Below are 22,242 nucleotides of genomic sequence, written 5' to 3'. Positions count from 1 at the left end.
TTGGTTTAAATCCTAATTTCGACAATTGACTATTGCAATACCCAATTATAGAATTTTATATCCCTATTTATGAGTTTTTTTTCTTCAGATGCATGACACTGACCTATTTTATGAGGTACCAATGACTTTATGTGTTCAGAGAATTATTTTCTACTTTAGATGGTACCAATTATAGAATTTTATATCCCTATTTATGAGTTTTTTTCCTTGGGATGCATGGTACTGACCTATTTTGTGAGGACCCGTGTGGGCGTGTGTTTAGTCCCACATCGGTTATTCGCTGGGTAGATCTTGGTTACTTATACAGGATCAAGGAACCCAAACAATAACTTCCGGCTAACCATTTTGGATGAGGTTCTGGGTTGTTACAAATGGTATCAGAGCGGACTCGGCCCATAACTTATGTAGACTAGGGGACACTGCAGCACGGATCCATTGGGATTGACCACGGACCGATCGTGGTGTTTATGATTAGATTTGAATGGATTTGAACCCTTAGCCTGACGAGGACGTCAGGGCTTGAATGGGGGGAGTATGTGAGGATCCGTGCGGGCGTGTGTTTAGTCCCACATCGGTTATTCGCTGGGTAGATCCTGCGTACTTATACAGGATCAAGGAACCCAAACAATAACTTCCGGCTAGCCATTTTGGGTGAGGTCTTGGGTTGTTACATATTTTATGAGGTACAAATGAGTTTGTGTTCAGAGAATTATTTTCTACTTTAGATGGATTGCTCTTCTTTGACTAAGGTAAAGGATCTTCACAGCTGTTAAAGTTAAGAGTTTATAGTTCTTTCAAAAGCTCAAATATATGTTAATTTTACTAGAAACTTATAGAAATGTTCGTTAGTGATATATTTACATCTTCTATGCTTTGGAATTTGCCATACTCGAGCTGTGAAGAAAAAACCTTTTTATTGTCAATCAAATGACTTTCCTTTAATATTGAAGCTTAGTGGGGACGATAACAACACAATATTCTCTTTGTAAGCTTGTTTAATTTTCAGTTGCATGATCCAGAATGAAGAGAGATGTGAGTAGTCATGGATTTTATCCCCTCAATCTCATGGATTTTCACTGAGACGGGCTAATCACTCCTTTCTCCACTCCATTCAATAGTGCCAAACACATGATGTTTGTGAATTTTGGTTGAACATGCTTCTCAGTTTTTACTATAACTTGAAATATTATCTTAAGGCTCAGGTTATAACCACGTTGTGTCGCATCTAGGTATGACCTGTTAGATTATTTTCATATCCATGCTCCATTTCAAGGGAATGGTATGGTTCATGCTCCATTTCCAAGGAATTGGGCATGTTTTGGACTTGCTTACGGGATGTATGACCGTTAAATTTATTTAGTTTAAAACAAACACTAGTAGATGGCATTTGTCTTTTTATAATGCACTATTTTTCTAACCAGATTGAATTTTACATGGATCATCTTCCCTTACATTCCTATTCTCTATTCTTCTTTTCTCTTCCAGTTTGCTTTTCATCTTCCTCCTCTATTCTTTGGCTTTAACCATCCTCTAAGTGTTGTGTGACCAAGTAGAGCAATTTTGATTAAAATGATTGCATAGGGATCCAATCATGTTTCTTATAAGGATTTTGATTGCTCTGCTTAGAAACAAAAGGGTTTGGTGTATAGAGTAACATCACTAACTAAGTATGATTGGCAATGAACTTTCTTTCTCTCCTTTTGCATTGGGACACCCTTTTCATCATTACTCCTGATTAATCTTTAGGGTCAGAGGAGTACACTTTGTATGAGCTGCATAAAAATTGGTCCCTTTCTTAATAATGTAGCCACTGGTTAATCCTAGTGCATTTACAGCATGGTTGATTTCTTCTGGCTTCGTTACTTCCCTTTTCTGTTGATTTGTTGAAAAGTATCTATTTATTTTTTGTGCAGAAATGATAATTTCTATGGACATGATATCATAAATTTATATGCCATGAATAAAAATGGAATACAAGATGCTCATGTGCCAGTTTTTGTTGAGCCTGTCAATGATCCCCCAATTATAAATGCTCCAAAGTTTATATTTTTGGGGAAGAAAGAAGCAACGAATGGGTTACAGATTTTTGACAAGCAAAGAGATTTGTTTGAATTCTCAATTTCCGACTCGGATATTTTCAATTTCCCTGGTATGTTTCTGAATCTAAATGATTAAAAGGTTGTTAAGTTTCAACAGAAAAATCCCAATAATATTGAAATTAAAAAATCTTTTTGGCAAATTTTAGTTAATTGCTTGATGAATAAGTAAATTTTGTAAAAGTATTCCTTAAAATAGTACCTCACTAACTCCTAAATATATATGTCCTGGCTGAGGTTCCTATCAAATCCTACAGGATAACAACAGCATGGTTGATTTACTCTCATGTGCTGTTCCTTGCGTTCATCGATTAATGTTCTTGCAACATGATTTGTAACCATAGTTGGTTGTTAATTAATGATTATCATGTGACTGTATTTCATACAAGCAAATTATGGGTAAATGAATCAACAGTTCAAGACTTCAAATGTTAGTTATCCAACATACCTCAATCTTGTTATGAGGACATCATCTTAAGTTCCAGACTGAGGATCAATTGCATTTATGCTTACGCATGAAAATCTAGTCCATCACTATAGCCTTCACCTAGCTATTGTTCCAAGTTTCAACTACATTCTAATCAGCATTGTAGGTTCCCATGACCCCACTTCTACTTTCTATCTTCTGTGTGGCTTTTTTCATTCAGTCCGTCATATTTAACTTCCAAGATCTTGCTATTCTTATCTCAGAGAGCTTAAATTTTTGGGAGTAGGGACAACAATTCAGAATATAACTGTTGTGCTGCTGGTAAAATTATGTTTATTGACGTGATAGTAGAGCACTTACATGCTTGGCTTGTTTGTGACATTCAGAATATGAGAGCATATAATTTCATGTTGATCTGGATTTCAGGCAACAAGTCCCACTTTGTGTACACATTCTCCTTGGAAGTAAATGATGGAATTCTATCAACAAGTCTTCCAGTTAATCTGATTGATACTGCCGAACTGAAGACTACTAGCAGCAACCAGTGGGAGCCCCTTCAGACATTCGTGACTATTTCTAATCATTTTGTTCTTAAAGGAAAAGGAGTTAGATTTTGTGGTACTATGGGGAATTGCAATAATGCCATGCAGCATCTGTTTTATCAAGTAAGTTTACTGTCATTTTGTTGCCAAATTCTCATTTTCAGTAGCATATGATATCCACTTTTTGTTATTTGCAAACAATAGTCATATAGGTGAGATTTTTCTTGCAGTATTTGAACTTCAAACCATCATGTTGTGTTAAACAGCAAACTTTACATGTATGCGAAAAAGCTGACTTTAGTAGTGCCAAATCTAAACTGTCTTCCAAAATTGAACTTATTGTCCGCTGCGCCTTGCTTCTTTTATCAATTATATATATTGGTATGGCACTCCTTCAACCAATTCACTATTGGTGGGAGTGCTCACATGACACTAATTTGTTCATGATCATCGTCAAAGGTCTCTCTTTTAACTGTAGCCATTGGGTGGATAAAAATTAATAGACCCAAAAAAATGTGAAATCAACAGTCATGGAACACATTCGAAATCAAGATTGAGAAGTGGTATAATTTTTTTTGTTGTGAGTGTTTTTTGAAATAAACAGGTAATGGGACAAAAGGATATCTTGACTCCACCTGAAGACAAATTTATTGCACAACATGCTCAAATATCCTAGTGGAAGTGGGGAGTAGAGAAAATTCTGGAAACATCATGTATAGTGATGATCCAATGACTATGCTAGACAGCATAAGACTCACGAGAAAGCTAGTCATAAGGATAGCTTGACACAAGATCATTCCTAATCACATGCATATGTAGCATAGTCCTAGAGTCCTTTGTCATTGAATCTAGAAATGACATGTTTGACTAGCAACCTCAAACATATAGAGTAACCTTTTGAAGCAGAGGTAGTGGTGCTATAACTCCTGAAGATCTTTTTATTTGCGCCAACTATAGGTTTTAACATCAATAGAAGACTTCTCAAGTAATATCTTAAAAGTAGTTCTGCTTTAGCTAAGCATAATGCTTAGCTATTGGAGTCTCTGACCATAGGTATCCCACTTGCTCTATAATTTTTTGTTCCAGCTATCGCTGTGTTTTTGACTTTTCCCAGCCCCTCTTCCATCCGTTCCTATTTTTGTATAGTTTGTCAAAGTCAACCTTGAGTCATAGGTATATTTTTTACTGTTGTCAATTTTTGAGTTACTATACTATCAAACTTTTAATTTAAAGGGGCTAGATATTTTTTATTATTGTATTGTGATATCTTTTGTTGATGTATTACATTATACTTACACTTCAAAGGCATTCCATATCCTAAGTTCTTTTGGGCTTCACTTCCTCATTTTTGGGCTTCAATATTCTTCCACAATCTCCCAATTCAAAGACGAGGCATGCTAGGAAACCATGCTTACGCTCCCCATGGCCCTCTATCATGCCTCGGATAACCGATACACATCAATCACTGTGATTTCCACCCCCCCACCCCTTTTTTAGTATTATTATTTTGGCAGTAACATAGATCATCATGTTCTCCATCTCCATTTCTCCTTCATCCAAACAGAGCTGCAGCCTACAAGCGGTAGAAATTGGAGCCCAAATGCTTCAAATAGCTCCCACCCTCAATGTAGCTGGGCCATGTGAGCTGCCTCTCTGCATTAAGAGATGACATAGAAGCCGAGATGGCTTGGGAGAAGGCCAATGGCAGATCGAATAAGACAAAGTTACAAGAGGGACAACCATCCAAGAAACTTTGAGGAGTTTCTTCACATCTTAATTAACCTAACTATTTAGAACCAAAAAGCAACAAATTAATCCATAAAAGAAGAGAAAAATGTCTCCAGTGCTCATGGAAGGTTAAAACATAGCAAGTCAAAGTAGCATAAAACCAAAATAAATTACAAACCCACCAAGAATAACTAGAAAAAACTTGACAAATTAATTAAACAAAGATGGCAGTCCTTGAAAAATCACATTTAGCACAAATCTTGAAATTCTTCATCCTCTCAACTAGCTCTTAGTTCATCAAATTATTTAAAAAAAGAAGCTCCAAACAATGAGATTATGAGGCAAAATATCCTTTGATCGCACTCACACCGCACACATGTGAACACATTGGAGGGACAGGGCCTTCTTGTGCCTTTTTTTTTTGGTTTGCTGAGTATTGCGGCTGGATTAAAAGGGACACACAACTAAAGTGAGTCCAAGGTTGAAGAGTTTGGTGGAGGCATATTAGATCACTTTGCTTCTTTTTTTCTTTCCCTTTTTATTGTTGTAAAGGGGTCGCCACTACCGTTTGGAATACCTTAGGCCTCTCACTTATGGTTTATGTTGGTTCATTGGATGACGAATTTTGTGGGTCTACTAGAAAGAGACAGAAGAATGGGGAAGGAGATAAAGGGAAGAGAGAGGATGAGGAATGTGGTAATATGAATTGGGACAAGCAGAATGGGCCATCGGTAGAGGGATTAAAGTGGGCAAAGAAAGCAAGAAAGGATTCCAACAAGAGGGTCAGATTAGAGGTATATTGGGCCTATTTAATTGAGTAACCAGAAAAGGCCTATACTCTCTTTTATTCATGATTTTCTGGCTCATGGAAATCAATATTATGGCATGGGACTTGATTGTGAGAAAGTTGGATGTGGCAACCTTGTGAGGAACTATGTAGGCATGTGTTTGGTCCTACATTAGTTGTGTACTGGGGAGATCTTGGATACTTAAATAGGGCCAAGGACTCCAAATTATAATTTGTAGCTAGTCTTTTTGGGTGAAGTATCAAAGTGGGCCTAATCCACGAATGTGTGACTATGGGATATTCAAGCATAGGCATTAGGGCTGACCAAAAGTTGGTTGCGCGGTGTTTGTGATTGGACCCTTCTCCTAGCGAGGATGCTAAGGCTTAGACAATGAAAATATTTGAGGACCTGCACGAGCGTGTATTTAGACCCACACTAGTTGTGCACTAGGGAAGTCTTAGGTATTTAAGTAGACTAAAGACCCCAAGTAGTAACTTCTTGGCTAGCTTTTTTGGTAAGATCTTAGGTTGCTACAAATGGTATTAAAGTGGGCTCAATCCACAGCCTATTTGTCATTAAGGGATAATATAACCCAGGCCTTTTTGGAACTGACCAGGAGGTTATGGTGTTTGTGATTGATTAGACCCTTGCTGTGATGAGGGTTCTAGGACTTGATCGAGGGGAGTGTGTGCGGACCCCTGCATGCTGTGTTTAGTTCCAAATTGTTTGTGCATTAGGGAGACCATGGGTACTCAAATAGGGCCAAGGACCCCAAATTATAACTTCTTGCTAGCCTTTGTGGGTGGCGTCCTAGGTTGTTACAATTTCCTCTTCAATCCAATAAAAGTAAGTATGGTGCTTGTATGCTAAACTTTCTGCAAGGTTCTTATAAGGACACGCCCTTCTTATGTATGTAGATACATAATTCTGAGGTTTTAAATGCCATGTTCCAGTGCCATCCATGCTTGGCACTGACATCATACTTGATGCATCATGCTCGTGCTTGGCATGCACTAGTATACGTGGACATAGAGCTTTTCTCTAGCATGGTGCATGCCAGGTGGCATGGATCGAGATGGTTGTCACTTTATTCCTTGTATTTTCTTGTGAACATGCTTCAGTGAAAAGAATATGTATTAGGCATCTACCATATCTTGTTTCCTTTGATTCCAAGTATATAGGAAAGGCTTGTCATTATCGGTTATTTTATCTTGATTTACAGATTGGAATTTAACTTATGAAGACATAGAATATCTTCTTTTTTCAATTCCACATGTTAATGTCATGCTTAATCTTTCTCACGAAAAAGAGATTATGAGAGACCCATCTTTTTTCTCAAAAGGGGAAAACATTGGAATCATCATGTGAGTGATGTAGTGGCGATCTCTTATTGACTTAACCTTAAATTTCATGATTTTATTTTGTGATCACAGTCAGGCTTCAATATCCTATCTGAAAGCAGTTATGGCTCTATTGTCGTGGTAACTAAAGCCTTAGAGTACCGGGTTGTATTGGAAATGCCAAGATGTATTTTTGCTCACCATTTTGCTCCTTAGTTTTTCCATGTATATGGAAGTAAGCATATCATGTTTAACTCATTAAATCCACAAAAATTAAGAAGACTATTCTTCTATGCAGGGTGGGAACCATGATGACATATTGACTGTGACTGTAAATGATATGGGGAATTATGGGTGTTATCCAGATTGTACAGAGATGATGTCGTCGCCACTTTACAGCGAGGTTACAGTAAATCTTATTAGAAGAAGGCCAGTTAATTCAATGACAGCTCTTTGTAAGTCTTATTAATATTTGTGCTTATTGATTATTTAATTTCACATAATCTTTCTGCCAAAAACCTAGTTACCACGATGACTCCAGCTCTGAAACTCCACCAACCATCCCCTTCCTCATCCTCTCCTCCCTCCACATCCTTTTTTATTGCTTTTCTATGTACTAATCTTTCTTTTGATATGTCGCAGTGCTTAGATCAGCAATAATTATTGAGATTATTATGATGCTTCTCCTTGGTGGGGTGCTTCTGCTTTTTATCTGTAAATGTATGAAAGCTCTTTACAGGAAAAGAAGTGATTGTGTTGATGATGTAAGAACTACCAAAGAGGACAATATTGACCACCAAACTGTGAGTGTTCCTTGGTTTCCCATATCTACTTCGACTGAAGTCAACTGCCCTCATGGTGTGGACTTGTGTAATGACATGGATTTGTTATAATTCATTACAAAGTAAAGAATTTATCTGAGCTGTTATGTAAAAATTTACCTCCTACAATTTCTTTCTTTAAATTCTAGAGTACACTTTACTTGCCATAATTTTTTCCACATGTTTATCTCTTATTTTGATTTGTAGAACTAGTATTCTCTATGTTTAAATTTTATACCAGATTAGGAAATTTGGAAAGAGTGTAGCTCTTAGCTTCTATACCAGATTGTGATTAGTTTGTGAACATCATGCAGATGAATGTTGCATCATCCCAGAACGCAACGTGTTTTGAAGGACGTTCCAGCCCCTTCTCTCTCAAAAGCCAGCATTTGACTTTTCGTCAACGGTATTTGTTTCTTAGCATCAGCATTTTTATCTTGTTTAAGTTGAACCAAGTGAGCTTGAAATGTTGATCTAATGCCAATCTGTCATTGGGATCTGAAGTACCGGTGCCATGCCAATTTAGCTTATTAGGTCACATGGTCATCGAGATACAGCCTATGCACTGTAGCCCATAGCGTTTTGTGACTTACTGGCAAATCTACTTTTGATTCTCTATTAACCAATAATATGAGGCAATTAATATGGTTAAGTCAAAGTGTTATGAAGTCCAGGCAAAACATGGTACCCGTATAAAATTCTTTCCCTCCTTAGCAAGATGCGAATTTCTTGTTTTTTCTTTGGCGCATTATCATATGCTGCACGATCTCAGCATTCCTTTTCAAGACTCAGCATTTTTTATGTTGGCTGGAACTTCTTGCATGGAAAACTAACTGACATCAAGCACCAGAAATGGGCAAGGTAGTTCGAACATAATCCTCTTTAGATCGGCCGCTTCCTAAGGGGGCCTTGAATTGAACGCCTTGCCGCTTAAATGGTCCTTCGCTTTTTGGCATTCAGGAAGTTTTGGGCGATGCATCGTGACGTGTCAATTCAATTGAATGGACGGACTGACTAGCAAGTGCAGTTTTCATGGGAGATGCCTCCACGTAGCAGTGGATCTATTGTAGAGTTGGGCACTGGGCCGGGCCGCCCACGGCCCAGCACGAAGCGGGCCGTGCCTGGCACGGCCCGCCCGCTACAGTGCCGGGCCGTGCCTGGCACGGCCCATTTGAGAGGGCCATGCTGGGTCACAGGGTACTGGCCCGCGGGCCTGGGCCGGCACGGCCCGGTCTAGGCCCGCGGGCCAGCCCGGCACGGCCCATAAGGGCCTGGGCCGGGCTGGCCCGCGGGCCTGGCACGGTCCGGGCCTGGGCCCGGCCCGGCCCGATAAAAATTAATGCTTCATAAATTTTTTTAATAAATTAATAAATATTGAAAACTAAGGATTTATGAATATAAAGCCACCATTGGTGGGGGGTTTGGCATAGACCCCTACCAGTTTATTAATTTAAATCAAAATGGTACATGAAGGGAGGTTTGGACTTTGGTCTGACCTCCAGAATACAATAAGAAAGGGCCGAGGTTTGGACCTTGGTCTGACCTCCAGAATACAATAAAAATGTACAATTATAAAAAATTAAGAAATCTTACTAATCATCAGTGATTCAGTGAATCAGTATTCACTCTTCAGTCTTCAATCTTCAATCTTCAGTCTTCAGTAGTGTTTGTATCATCATCATCAGAGGATGTTGTATTATGTCCACCTTTATCTTGAAGTCTTGCCTCAGCATCCAACCAATTTTTGAAGTAGAGAAGCATCTCCACCGTTTCGCCCGTCATCCTACTTCTCTTTTCGTCAAGAACACGCCGACCTGCACTAAAAGCGGATTCCGATGCTACCGTGGACATCGGCACAGCTAAAATATCGCGTGCAATTGCAGACATAACAGGATATTGATTTCTAACACTCTTCCACCAAGATAATACATCTAGATTCTCTATTTGATTTTCATCATATGCAGAATGAAGATTATTTCGTAAATAAAATTCTAGTTCACTACTTAAAGATGAAGAAGATGAAGAGGAACTTGAAGCATGTGTGTGTCTTCTCTGTGCAATGAATGAAAAAATAGATGACGAACGAGAACTACTAGAAGAAGAAATAGAGGTTTGTATTTGTGTTCTAGATCCACGAATTTTTTCATTATATATAGCATAAATATCATAAAGAAGTTGTTTTACCTCATCTTTAGCAGATTCAGAATCTTGATTCATATTTTCAGAGTATGCATCAAGTAAAATTAGCACGCCATTTAATTTAACTCTAGGATCAAATACAGCAGCTAAGTTATGCATAGGACATATCTTGTCCCAATACTCATTCCATTTAGATTCCATTAGGTCAATAATAGGCATTAAAACATCATCATATCTATGTTCTGCAAATTTTTGACTAATTATATATGCTTGTTGTAAAAATGAACATGAAGTTGGATAATAAATACCAGAAAGAACATTGGTAGCATTATAAAAACTAAGCAAAAAATCTTCCAATCAGTTTCAGACAATGTAAAGCCTAATCCACGATCATTAATATATGCACTTAATAAGTTTTTATATGGGTATGCATCATGTATCATGCTATATGTGGAGTTCCAACGAGTAATTACATCAAGTTTAAATTTTTTAAAACGTTTACCATGATTTATGCATAATTCCTTAAATTCTTGAAGTCTTGATCTTGAAGCATGAATAAAAGAAACTGCATTTCTAATTTTTGAAATCACATCTTGAATCATGCCCATGCCAGCTTGAACAGAAAGATTTAAGATATGACATGCACATCTAATATGCAATAAATTTCCATCTAACATGGGATGCAATGAGTCTTTTAATAATGCAACAGCAGAATTATTATTAGATGCATTATCAAAAGTAATAGACATAATTTTATCATTAATATTATATGAACATGCAGTTTGATAAATGATATTTGAAATTTGTTGCCCAGAATGTGGAAAATCAAAAGCACGAAAAGCAAGAATACGTTTATTTAATTGCCAATCATTATCAATATAATGAGCAGTGATGGCAATAAAACAATTACTACCTACAGATGCTGACCAAATATCAGAAGTTAATGAAATTTTTACATTTAAAGTAGAAAGTGTTTCAATTAAATTTTGTTTCATTGCTAAAAAGTTAGTCATAGCTACTCTTCTAAATGTACGCCTACTAGTTCTTTTGTAAGCAGGTTGTAGGTTTAATTGAACATATTCTTCAAAATTAAAAGATTCACATAAACTAAAAGGTAATTCATCCTTAACTATCCATTTTACAAGTGCTTTTCTTTGATTTTCATGATTATATGCAAAATTACCTACAAGTAATCCCCCTTGTATATTAAGGGTACTTTGAGTTTGAGCATGAGAATCATGCATCCTATGACTCTCTTGATGTCTTTTTAAATGCCCTGTTCCCCCACTACTACTACAACTATAAAGTTTGGCACATTTTTTACATCTAGCTTTTCAGACTCCATCAACCATAACTCTATCAAATTCATTCCATACAGCACTAGTCCTCTTACGAGAAGAGGTTTGATCTTTACTCGGTTCACCAGTTCTAGAGGAACTAGGAACATGGGGTTGGGGATTAGTTTCTTCTCCCTCAGAAACAGGAGGAATGCCAAACTGACTTTCCTCAAAAGATGACATATCTATGATTAATTCAAAAAATAAAAACTAACCGCAAGGAGGAATTGAGTAGAGGGTCGGAGGGCAGAGGCAGAGCCAAGATTCCGAGCTTCCTCTTGTGCTCTCAACAGAAGCGACCTTCTCTTCTCAACAGGAACCTCCTCTTGTGTAGCACTTGAACAAACTAAAAATTAAATTGCTAGAAGAGCACTTTAGAAGAGAGAAATAATAGCAGTAGAGAAGGAGAGAATAGTTGGTTTGGTGTGGTGAGAATGAGGGAGGAATGGGCTATTTATAGAAGCCCAAAATTTTTTTTTCCAAAATACCCCTCAATTCAGCCGTTATTGGACTGTTGGGAGGGGTAAAAGGGTCTTTTTCCCGAAAATAGCCGTTGGAAACGGCTATTTTCCTCCCCCCTCTCCAGACGGGCCGTGCCAGGCACGGCCCGTCTGGAGCCGTTGCGGGCCGTGCCTGGCACAGCCCGTTTGCGCCCGTTACGGGCCGTGCCTGGCACGGCCCGTGGCGTGCCGTGCCCGGCCCGGCCCGCCAATAGACGGGCCTGGGGCCGGGCCGGGCTGGCGTTCCGTGCTGGACGGGCCGTGCCCGGCACGGCCCGTTTAGTCCTTGGGCCCGGGGGGCCTGGGCCGGGCCGGCCCGGCACGGCCCGTTGCCCAACACTAGATCTATTGGTTGATCCGCAAGGGTGTTCACAAATCTGCCTTGATCTATTCTGCATATACTGATTTCATGAGTTTATTTTTTGTGGACTTTCAGGTCTCACCGAGGATACGAAAGTGAGGAGTCTGGGAAGGATGAACTGTCGTCCTCGCAATCCATCGATGGTGGACGTCAGCCTATCCCTCTTCATATTGAGAGGCAGAAACTGGGATAGAGTGACTGAGATCATGTGGAGAGGCATCTGATGCTATGTGTACGTAAGCTATCTATAAAGATCGTAACATAATAATATTAAAATCCAATTTCTTTGAAATTTGTTGCTGCCGTCAAATGTCTCTGAAGGCTGTCGATTGATCTCCTTTCTGTTGATCCAATAACTGAATGTGTAAGTGCCTATTCTGCCCATTGTCGGCCTACCATTGTATTTCAGAACTTGGTGGATACACCGTCTTGCTCGGATTTACTGCAAGATTACGCAAACACACACACACACACACACACACATATATATATACACACAGCTGAGAGAATGGATGAAGGGCTTTATGGGCAGAATCAGGATGTCTAAATTTGAGCCCTGGGCTTTTGGCTTATCAGATGGGCTCTGAAGGTAAAATTTAACTAGTTATTTCCGTCTTTTAAACCGTGTCATCCATTCAAAACTTTTAAACCTGTATTTCCAACGGTGTGATCTGGAAAGACTGAAATTGATAAGTTTTTTTTTCATTTTTTTATATATAAAAGGAGGGAAAATGCCCAACATATCATGCAAGGGAATATTCATCTTTTCGTCCAAAAATGAAAAGGAAAGTTTTCATTACAAAATTCGTCCAAAAGAAAGAGAAGTGAAAATTCTATTTTCAGAACTCAAAACTCGGGTCGGGGGAGCCGAGCATCCTAACCATGCCGTTGAATGCTGGTTTTCGAGCAGAGCTCAACCACGTCATTTCAAACGTAAGGAAGAGAATGGGAAATCCGAAATCCGAGGATATTCAACTCAGCCGCCGTCAGCCCCTGCGGAAGAGAATGGGATATCCGAAATCTGAGGATATTCGTCAGCCTCTCCGGTGGTGGATCGTGATGGATGGTAATAGTATTCCAAATGCTGGAGATCTGCACAGTTCATTTTCATTCTGAACTTCTGATGCAGCTGAGAAAGAAGTTTAATTCTGTCCTGGTATGGATATCCGACCACCTCATCCTAATTCCAGTTTTTTAGTTTCCGCCATAATCACTCAGGCCGAAATGCTTGGGATTGCACCATCCAAGACTCAAACCTGGAACTTTTGCCTGGGGGAACGGGGGTGACCACCATGGTTTCAGCAACATATTTGACTGAAAAACAGTTAAAAAGGCAGAGGATCGGAAGCTAAAGAACAATATAACACACACACACCAAAAGAAAAAAGTTTCTGCTTCATGGTACATTTATCTGTGGTGACATACAAAAGAACAAGATTCCAGCCATTAGATGGGGACAAACATTTAGCCAATTGACAAAGTAACTGCAATACTCTTGCCATTTGTGAGGCATTAGGAGGATGAAGGAATAGTCTCAGCTGATTTGGGATCCTCTGCAGGTCTACCAGGAGCAGGAGCTGTTGGTGACGGAGGAACATAGATTTTAGCTCTTCGAAGTATCTCTGCAACAACCCAGTGCTTTCGTTTGCTCAGTGGCCTCGATGGATCCAGCCTAACCTGAAAAGAACAACAAAAGAAAACTAAAAGTTTCAAAAAAAGAAAAAGACAAGCAAAAAAATTGTTTTTTTTGTTTCCTAGGACCATTATACAAATAGATAAGTGCTACTTTCTAGCTTCACAGTTTCTCGCTTCGGTGACTCCATATCATTTTGCATATCCAAAAAGAAATTCTGCAAGGCTATGACAGCATATAGTCAAATGTAAACAAACAATGACCAAATTAAGATAAAAAGAAGAGTCCAATAAATCATATAGTAATCCCAACATCCAGGCTCATCTCGTTAGCAAAAGTTCCAGTCTTCCAGAAAAATCGCGAAGTATACTCACTCAAGGCTTGGTGATGGACCTGCAGAAAAGCCAAAGGTCAACATCGGAGGATAGATACTACGTTCTTCCCCCTTCCTCTTTTTAAGTTAAAACACTTTTCTCATTTTTCTATTGTTACATGGAAAGCAAACTCAATGATTGATAATATGGACCAAGAATGAGTATCATTATCATAATCATCAATCTTAATCTAGAAAACGGGGATGAAATCAATTAAATAAATGGCTGGTTGAGTGGATCTAGCCCTACTGATATTCACAAATAGTTTGACATGCAATAGAACTGACCAGGGACACTAAAGCCAGCTTTTGCCTAAATCAATATTCCTAATCTTCCAAAGGGGCAAGAACATGTTGACACTATGCAGGTCTTACTAGGATGTTAATGAATAAAGGAGAGCATCTCCTACCAACCAGGGAATTGCAAGTCCTTTTAATAGTAAAGCAATGCCTTCATGTCCATTTGAATTTGGTGAACTGCAGTTTGGTGAATTATATTTCTACAACAAATGTGTTGTTCAGTGCAAGTCACTGAGGCTGAAATTTAGTTTTGCTTCAAAATTGTGATAGTAGAGTCATGTCCATTTGCGCCAGGTCTAGTTGGACAAGGTCACTTGAATTGATGCCATCTAATTTGGAAGGATTCTCCTTGGTTGGGCCCAAATAGGTTGGGATGGGTCAAGTCAAGTTGGGCTTGGTTCGGACGAGTCCAGTTAGATTAGGTTAAACCAAGTTAGGTTGGATCTAGCAAAGTTAGCTTGGAGCATGGTCTGCTGTACCACCCTATATCAAAGTGTACCAACTTACACCTTGGCAAAACGAGATAAAAATTGCGAAAAATGGTTAGAGGGCTATTTTGGTACAGGATGCATACTATATCGTACTGGCCGTACCATATCGAACCGGTAAGGTACCAGTACGATATCTGATACCGAGATTATAGATCTTGATCTGGAGAATTGAGGCCTACTCCTACTCCATATGTTTAACTAGGGCAACCCCTAGGCCAAAGTCAAAATGCAAAGTGGAGGAGTTGAGGAACTCTAGTCTGCCGTATTGGACTAGTTAAATGCCTAGGTTGCTCGTTCCTTATGTGAACTCTAGTTTGAGGAACCACTTACACTAAACAAACGGTGCAGTATTATAAGCAGTGATCAGCTAAGTGGCTAAGATGTTGAGCAAGGAAATTGATAGAGAATGTGCTACCTGCCAGGGACAAGAAAACTGCTGACCAGATGTCTTAGCAAGCTAATAAAGTATATGACAGGAAATGAAGTAAAGTCAAATGAAGCCTTGGAAGCTGAGGTTATTTAGTAATGAGTCCTTTGTAAGACCAACAGCAGATTCAAAATTCTGAATGTGTAACCCAGTTAAAAACTTCTACCAAATTTTTTAGCAGTTGTGCGATAGTGTTGGATCATTTTTGTGCTAGATACATCGCTCTTTGCTATTGTAAATAATCACATTCATAAGTCGTAATTGTGAAAACTATAAACCTGGATGAACTTTTAATGTAGAAAAGTGCATACAACTTCTTGTTGCAGTTGATAGAAACTAGTACAGAAAAACCGAAATTAAGTTTTAACAATTTAGGTTCACAAACCTACTGCTAGCACTGAACCAAAATGCTTCAGCAAAGCGAGGCATAAGCAGATTTCCTGATTGTTTTTGTTTAATAATCCACTGGTAGTTTGGATTAGTTTCAGCCATACTGTTCAAATTCCAGTATTGCACAGTTTCAATTTCAAGAGAATATTGATCAGTTCTAAAACCAAGGACTCATCATATCCTAAACAAACTGAAACGCAGAATTACATTCTTGATCTATGCTTCAGATACATTCAAAAACAGAACAGTTTATCAATATGTTTAATTAGGATACAATTTAAAACACGGAAGAAATGGAAAAATTCAGAAAGTTGGAGTGAATAAGTTAATGGCAATGGCTAGATGAATTCTCCATGCTAATTGGATTAACAAGGAAAATTCTAAGAAAAAGTAGAGCAGCAACTGGGCTTCAATAGAATATATTTCAATTAAACATGAAAATGTAAGCAATAGCTCACTTTCATCATCAATTATGTGAGAAGTAACAAATATAGCATAACGGGACAACCAAGTTCTACACTGAGATCAAGATAACCATGCATCTACACAAGTATAACAAGCTTAAAGAGCTTACTTTAAGCCATAAAGTACCTTCTTCAACTTGTAAGCATATCCCCATGTTCTTTTATCCAGATATGCTGTAGATTGATCTATGTAGGCTTCTTATTATTGTTTTCAAAGATGCAATAAGAGAAGTGAACTTCAAATCCATCTGATAAGTCACTGATGTGTGGAGTTTTGCTATTCCAAATCGAAGAACTAGTGATAATCTATTTTGCACTTTTATATGTACCTTGTAAGCTTAACTGCAAGTATTGCTACATCTACATATACAGAAGAACCAAATAATGACGATATCCAACCAAAAAAAGCCTCCTCCCTCTTCTAGCATCCTCCACAACATTCTTCTTACATCATCCGTTCAACAACTTAGTCTACTAAGCAACAAGTCCATTCAAAAGATTCCAGGTGAACATTTTTGTTATGAGTATGCATCTTATCACTCTAACAATCTTCTTCGTCTTCCCCAACAAACCCATAAAACTCCTCTATCAAGTATTCAGATCATTAGATCTCAAAACTTTAACAAAAATTGAGACCTTTTGATGTGAAATTAAGGTTCACGATGGAAAACTTTGAATTGATCATATAATTTCATAGCCCTAAGATCAGATTAAATTAAACAAGAAAGGCCACGCATTTATCAACCCTACATAATAGGTTGGTTGAAACTCTTCTTACTCATGATTACAGGACAGGACCAATCAACATTTACAAGAAATTTTTGACTCGAAAAACTAGATCCCAATCCAAGTTAAATTTACTTACACCAAAATTATATTTTGCACGGCCTCAAGGAATGCTAGATTCCAATAATTATTTAACACAATGATTGAATTAGTGATAAACAGAAGAAAAAGAATGTTCAAGAATATGTTCTTCTCTGGCAAGCAAGCTTGCATGATCTTGAAGAAGCAAAACATTATGAGATCAGCAACCTAAGTAGAAAATTCATGGCATCACCTTGCATCACTCATTCCTTGTGGTTAATAAGACTACTTAACAAGTTTGTTCTTCGAATGGTTGCATAATACTTTGTTTTAGTAAACAACTCCGTGATATGTAGCAAAGAATTCAAAGTTTCACAGAAAATGTGATTATAGAAATTTGACAGCTCACTTTATTCAGGAGCTTGTCAAGAACTGTACCTTAGAGATGAAAATCAAATTGCAATGATGGGCCAAAAGGCAATAGAATCGATGAACATCAGAACAAGAGGAAGTAAGGAATCAACATGCTCAACTTGGAGCTGCCACACAGGAAAAAAAAAAACAGAAGAGGAATAAAAAGCAACAAAGCAAGTGAAGAGACAGGTGAGTTCCATAATGAAAATTATTAGAAGAAATTAATAGTTGACATGAAAATTATTGCACAAAATGTTCGACAATAACCAACTGTAAGTCTTGCTTAAAGGAGAAACTTCCCAGTTGAAGAATTAATACATATTATTAGAAGAATTTCATTATTAATATAGATGGGATAAAATGAGAGGCTGAGTAATAAGATAAAGCAGAGTTTACTTTTAAATTTTAAGTTGTAAGTTGAGAAGAAGTTATTGAATTTCAGTTAACGTCGTGGCCTATTTTCTATGTAAGTTATTGTGGTATGTTGAGCCATAGTTGACAAGAAAACCCACTGAACTAAATCTGTCTTCAAAGTCTCTTCACGATTCACGTCCTCTCTCATCAAATCATCACATCCCTCTTTTACATCCTACCTCTCCTCCCATCTTCACCACTACAATAGACCTCAGGTTCTATCAACCGGACAAGCATATTATCATTATGAATAACCACTATATTTACATCGGTGCTTTATAAGACATTTGGTGTAAATAGATATTCCTTAGATTGATAAAATGCCCATCTATTCCAGATAATTGACCCATGAATTTGGATTCTAACTTCACCTCCAAGCAGGCTTACAATCTTCAAACATTCAAAGGTAATATGTGAAGTGCAAAACTGTATACCAATAAATTCTTAAAACCATCAATTTATGGGATTACAAAATATCATTAGCATATCATCCCATTAACCATATAAAGATGGTCCTTTTGCTATTCCATTCATGAGATATGATGCAGACCCACACCTGTAAGTTTGTTATCGTATGAATATGCATTGGCCCATTCGCTATACAACGATGGTCATTTTTTCAAATTCACCCATCCAAAATGGGTCCCAGAGATCTCAAACTAACGAAAAAGCCTATGAGCTAAGCTGTGTGAAAGAACTCAAATACAATTTCATTTCGAGAGACAAACAAAGATGCGAATCTGAATTAGAGAAACAGACCCCAAATTCAGTATTATAAAAAAAAACCGACTTGTTCACAGACATAGAACAACAAGCAAAAGACAGAAACAAATCAGCTAAGGAATTGAGTACAAAAGAAAATTTTGTTAAAAGGGATCGATCCGCGAGGCGGATGAGAGAGAGAAAGAGCGCAACAGGGATTATTACTCGGTCGCCGATGTTGCAGTTGTTGTTCTCATCGTGGGCCATGAACTTGCTGGTGCGCTTCACGTAGCGGTTGTAGAGCTTGTGGTGGAACAGCCGATCCACCGCCACCACCACTGATTTCTGCATCTTATTCGACACCACAATCCCCACTACCGACTTCATCTCGCTCTCTCCTTCGATTGATCACGGACCAAGCCCTCAAAAAAGATTGGAGGATAAACCACTTCCCTCTCCCCCTCTCGTTCCTCTTCGATCCGAGAAGCTTTCGAATGGCAACGTCGGATTAGGGTTTAAAGGGTTTTGGTTCGAGTTTACGGTCCTACTTGGTTTAAAGGGTTTTATTTATTTATAGTTGGTATGATTTTTATTCATATTTTTTTTGACTTTATGTTACCTCATGTTTGCTATAATACATTCTTGGCATGCTTGTAACCTGTTTTTTAAATTTTTTCCTTCTTTTGTTGGAAGCCAATATTTTTCATTCTTTATCTATTTATTTCCATGATAATATTAGGTGAACCTTTTATTTTTTTGAAACTAGGATTTTAATTCTATTTCTGTAATTATATATTGCTTGGATTATAGATGAAAGAAGTATTTTTTAGATTAAAAATAATAGATGGCATATTTGAAAGCATCCTACTTTTAATGCAGCAGAGACAAGGATTTAATATTGATTTGTAATCTCTTTCTTCAAATGTGTATTACACGTATAAAATATATAAATATATTGTTGCGATTTAGAACTTCATCTTAAGAAGCCTAGCTGAAAAGTATTATTTGAGTTTTTTGATTTTGTATAAATACTCAAGATCTATCAAATATATAGAGCTAATATTGGACTAAACATACATCTATTTGGGGTTATCGTCTGCTCTCTCCATTTAAGCCCTAACATCTTCATCAAGCTAAGAGTCTGAATCCATTCAAATTCAATCAGAAGTACCAGAAATCCAATTATATATATACTCTGATTTACTCGCGGTCAGCCCAAATAGGCCCAAGCTATGGTATTCTCTAATTTATATAGGCTATGAACCGAGTTCGCTCTGATATTATTTGTTATTATCCAAAACCTCACCTAAAAAGCTAGTTTGAAAGTATTATTTGTATTTTTTATTTCCATATAAGTATCCAAGATCAATCCAATACATAGCCGATGTAGGGCTAAACACATGCTCGCGTGGATCCATATCCAAAGTTCACTCGGGCTCCTTCTATCCTGAAGAGGATGGAGACAAAGATGAAGCGCTCTTTTTTTCCATGAGTTCATGATACGTATCGTATACATATGAACCTCAATGGTGATCCTTTCCCTTCCCTCATTTTGATGGAGTTCTCTTTCCATTGTTTAATTTTTGGATAGATTCTACCTTGCCTCTATGAATATTTTTTTTAGGAAAGCTACATATGGATTTGCATATCCCAACCACGGTAGGAGATCTTTACCTTGGATAAGCGGAAGTGCCTAATTGGGTTTAGCAATTGGAATTTCTTGGATAAATAGTAGCATCTCGAACTCTAGTTCACCGGTGACAATTTATCAACGGGCAATCTAACATAACCCGCTCTCTACGAACATGTGTACGAACATTATGTGACTAACATCAAAATATGGAAGGTGGAAATTCCTTCGAGGCCACTTCCTATGCTAAGCTCAATAATATGACAATTCTACACTATAATCTCTTTACTATATCAAGCGCTCTATATAGCGGCATATCTTAGAGTTTAGGATTCGGCTCAAAAAACAGAACGGGTCCAAATTTAGGACCTGACCTGGCTTCGTGGGTCCTAAAATTCCAATCAGGTTGGGTCTTATGTAGGTCGGATCGGGTCATAGGTTGATCCAACCTATTTGCAGCCCTACCTATAGCGGCATATCTTAGAGTTTATTTTTGGCAATGTTAGAGACCCGCCTTTTGGAAGCCCTAAGATGCAACTAAACCTGTAGACCTTATAAGTATGATCAAAGTTCATCTTGTTGTAGCAAAGTGGTTCCCTTTTCCAATCCAAGAAGCATGAGTATGCCATGCGCACCCTACAAATATTTATTCAAGAGTCACATGCTGACAGTCATTCTTTATAAATACAAAACCATCATAGTTTGCAAAGCAAAAGTTGTGTCACGAGAAAGTTTCTTCATACTTGGACTCCTAATCAATGCCTTCTAAAGCAATTCCAAGCATCTACAGGGATTCTTCAAGATGGTTCTCTACACCCACAGCATATATTTTCTCTACAACTCAATTAAAATGAGAAGAACTTCCTCGGAATCAATTCTTTATGGATAATTTTATTTAGTTTCATGTGATGGCTGACTTTTATCCCTCAAATATAAATAAAGACATTATTTCACGTAATTTTAGCAACCAAAACCATTATAATTGAGATAGTGTGTTGTGGATTGTATTACATGTGCGATATATAGAAATAAGTATATACAACCAACTATTGACCGTATAAAACAGAGTAAAATCATGCAGCGGAGACAATAAATATGCGCAAAACTATACTAGATGCATGCAAAATGATTAGTAAGTGCATGCATATATCCATTTGATATGTGTTGCATGATAATGAATGTGTATGAGCAATCTTTAGCTCTGTACAAGAGAAAGCAAAAACAATAAGAGTATATAAAAGTTGATTAACAATATGTCACATGAGAATAAGTATATTCAAATATATGATGACATAGTTTAAGGGCCAAAAATGAGGGAACCCTAAGGCTTCTCTATAAAGGAAGAGCTCTCTCGCTCTCTCTCTAGAGCTCTCCGTCCCGAGCAAATCCTCCCCTTTCCCTCTCCTTCCTCTTTTTTCCATTGAGTATATAGCTGCCCATTTTTGTGCTCGCCAAAAATCGGGGCCGCCGGAGCCAAGGTAACGCCCTGTCTATCTTTCTCTTTTCTTCCTCTTCTTCTCACGACCGCCAGTCGAGGAATCGACCGAAAATTAGGCTCCCTGTATTTTTCCTATTTTTATTGGTCCTTCTCTCTTTTTTCGACCACTGCCGTTGTTGGCATTCGTCGTGAGGGCCTTAGCCCTTCCCTACATTGGCCCCTGGCCAATGCTGAAGTCCCAGCTGTTGGCGAGCGGATTGGGATCCAAGGATAATCAAGCCAAAAAATTTTTTGTTCGGCTCTATTTTGGGTTGAATTCACCCGAGCAGCTACCGCCATTAGCTGACCTCTGTTGGCCGTCACCACCGCCGGCTGCTACCTTGCCGGACTATCATGACCACAGCCACCAGCCGCCTCTTTCTTTCTTTATTTTGCCAAGAAAGAAGAGAGAAGAAAAGACGAAGAAGAAAGAAAGAAAGAAAGAAAAAGAGGAGAGAGAGAACCATCGCTCTCTTTCTCTCTCTTATTTTCTCTCTACTCTCCTCCCTCTACTTTCTCTCTAGAAGATCTAAGGAACTCAGTATCGGGTTCTATCGACCTAATCTACAAATCTGAGTTGACCCTATAAAAAGTTTTGATATGTCCTAGTGCCCGGGCTACCTACTATACCAATCACTCCA

General features: G+C 38.1%; 2 protein-coding genes across 6 annotated transcripts in view; one reads left to right on the top strand and one right to left on the bottom strand.

Moving 5' to 3' along the window:
• The window catches only part of GEX2 (gamete expressed 2), a 31,864-nt gene extending 19,493 nt beyond the window's left edge, over nt 1-12,371 (top strand). For 3 of the 5 annotated variants that reach the window (XM_089926279.1, XM_039127892.3, XM_026805945.4), the window contains 6 exons: nt 1,914-2,149; nt 2,950-3,188; nt 7,220-7,376; nt 7,564-7,724; nt 8,057-8,148; nt 12,155-12,371. In XM_089926279.1, the coding sequence (XP_089782405.1) occupies nt 1,914-2,149; nt 2,950-3,188; nt 7,220-7,376; nt 7,564-7,724; nt 8,057-8,148; nt 12,155-12,272 (1,003 nt within the window). In that variant the 3' untranslated portion in view covers nt 12,273-12,371. Of the gene's footprint in view, nt 1-1,913; nt 2,150-2,949; nt 3,189-7,219; nt 7,377-7,563; nt 7,826-8,056; nt 8,604-8,702; nt 8,804-12,154 lie in introns of those variants that run through there. The other 2 variants (XR_015971548.2, XM_088707700.2) reach the window with 2 other exon arrangements.
• A 1,085-nt stretch (nt 12,372-13,456) lies between these two features.
• On the bottom strand, nt 13,457-19,040 carry LOC103710461 (uncharacterized). The gene is made up of 2 exons (XM_008796175.4): nt 18,720-19,040; nt 13,457-13,756 (listed from the first exon to the last, which is right to left on the bottom strand). Exons 1-2 carry the CDS (start codon nt 18,879-18,881, stop codon nt 13,592-13,594), a joined length of 327 nt encoding a protein of 108 aa, XP_008794397.1. The 5' UTR covers nt 18,882-19,040; the 3' UTR covers nt 13,457-13,591.
• Nucleotides 19,041-22,242: the final 3,202 nt, after the last annotated feature.

This window comes from Phoenix dactylifera, chromosome 11 (genome assembly GCF_051530095.1).
Source record: "Phoenix dactylifera cultivar Ajwa chromosome 11, Ajwa_hap1_PhDact_Kaust_v1.1, whole genome shotgun sequence".
In the NCBI taxonomy this organism is placed as follows: domain Eukaryota; kingdom Viridiplantae; phylum Streptophyta; class Magnoliopsida; order Arecales; family Arecaceae; genus Phoenix; species Phoenix dactylifera.
This window is presented reverse-complemented; position numbering and strand designations above follow the sequence as displayed.

Bases quoted from the DNA above. Each gene is read 5' to 3' on its own strand.
- LOC103710461 (XM_008796175.4), bottom strand. From the start codon at position 18,881: ATGAAGTCGGTAGTGGGGATTGTGGTGTCGAATAAGATGCAGAAATCA. The intron at 13,757-18,719 runs GTAATAATCCCT...TGTTCTTTTCAG, and splicing joins ACTGCAACATCGGCGACCGA to GTTAGGCTGGATCCATCGAG.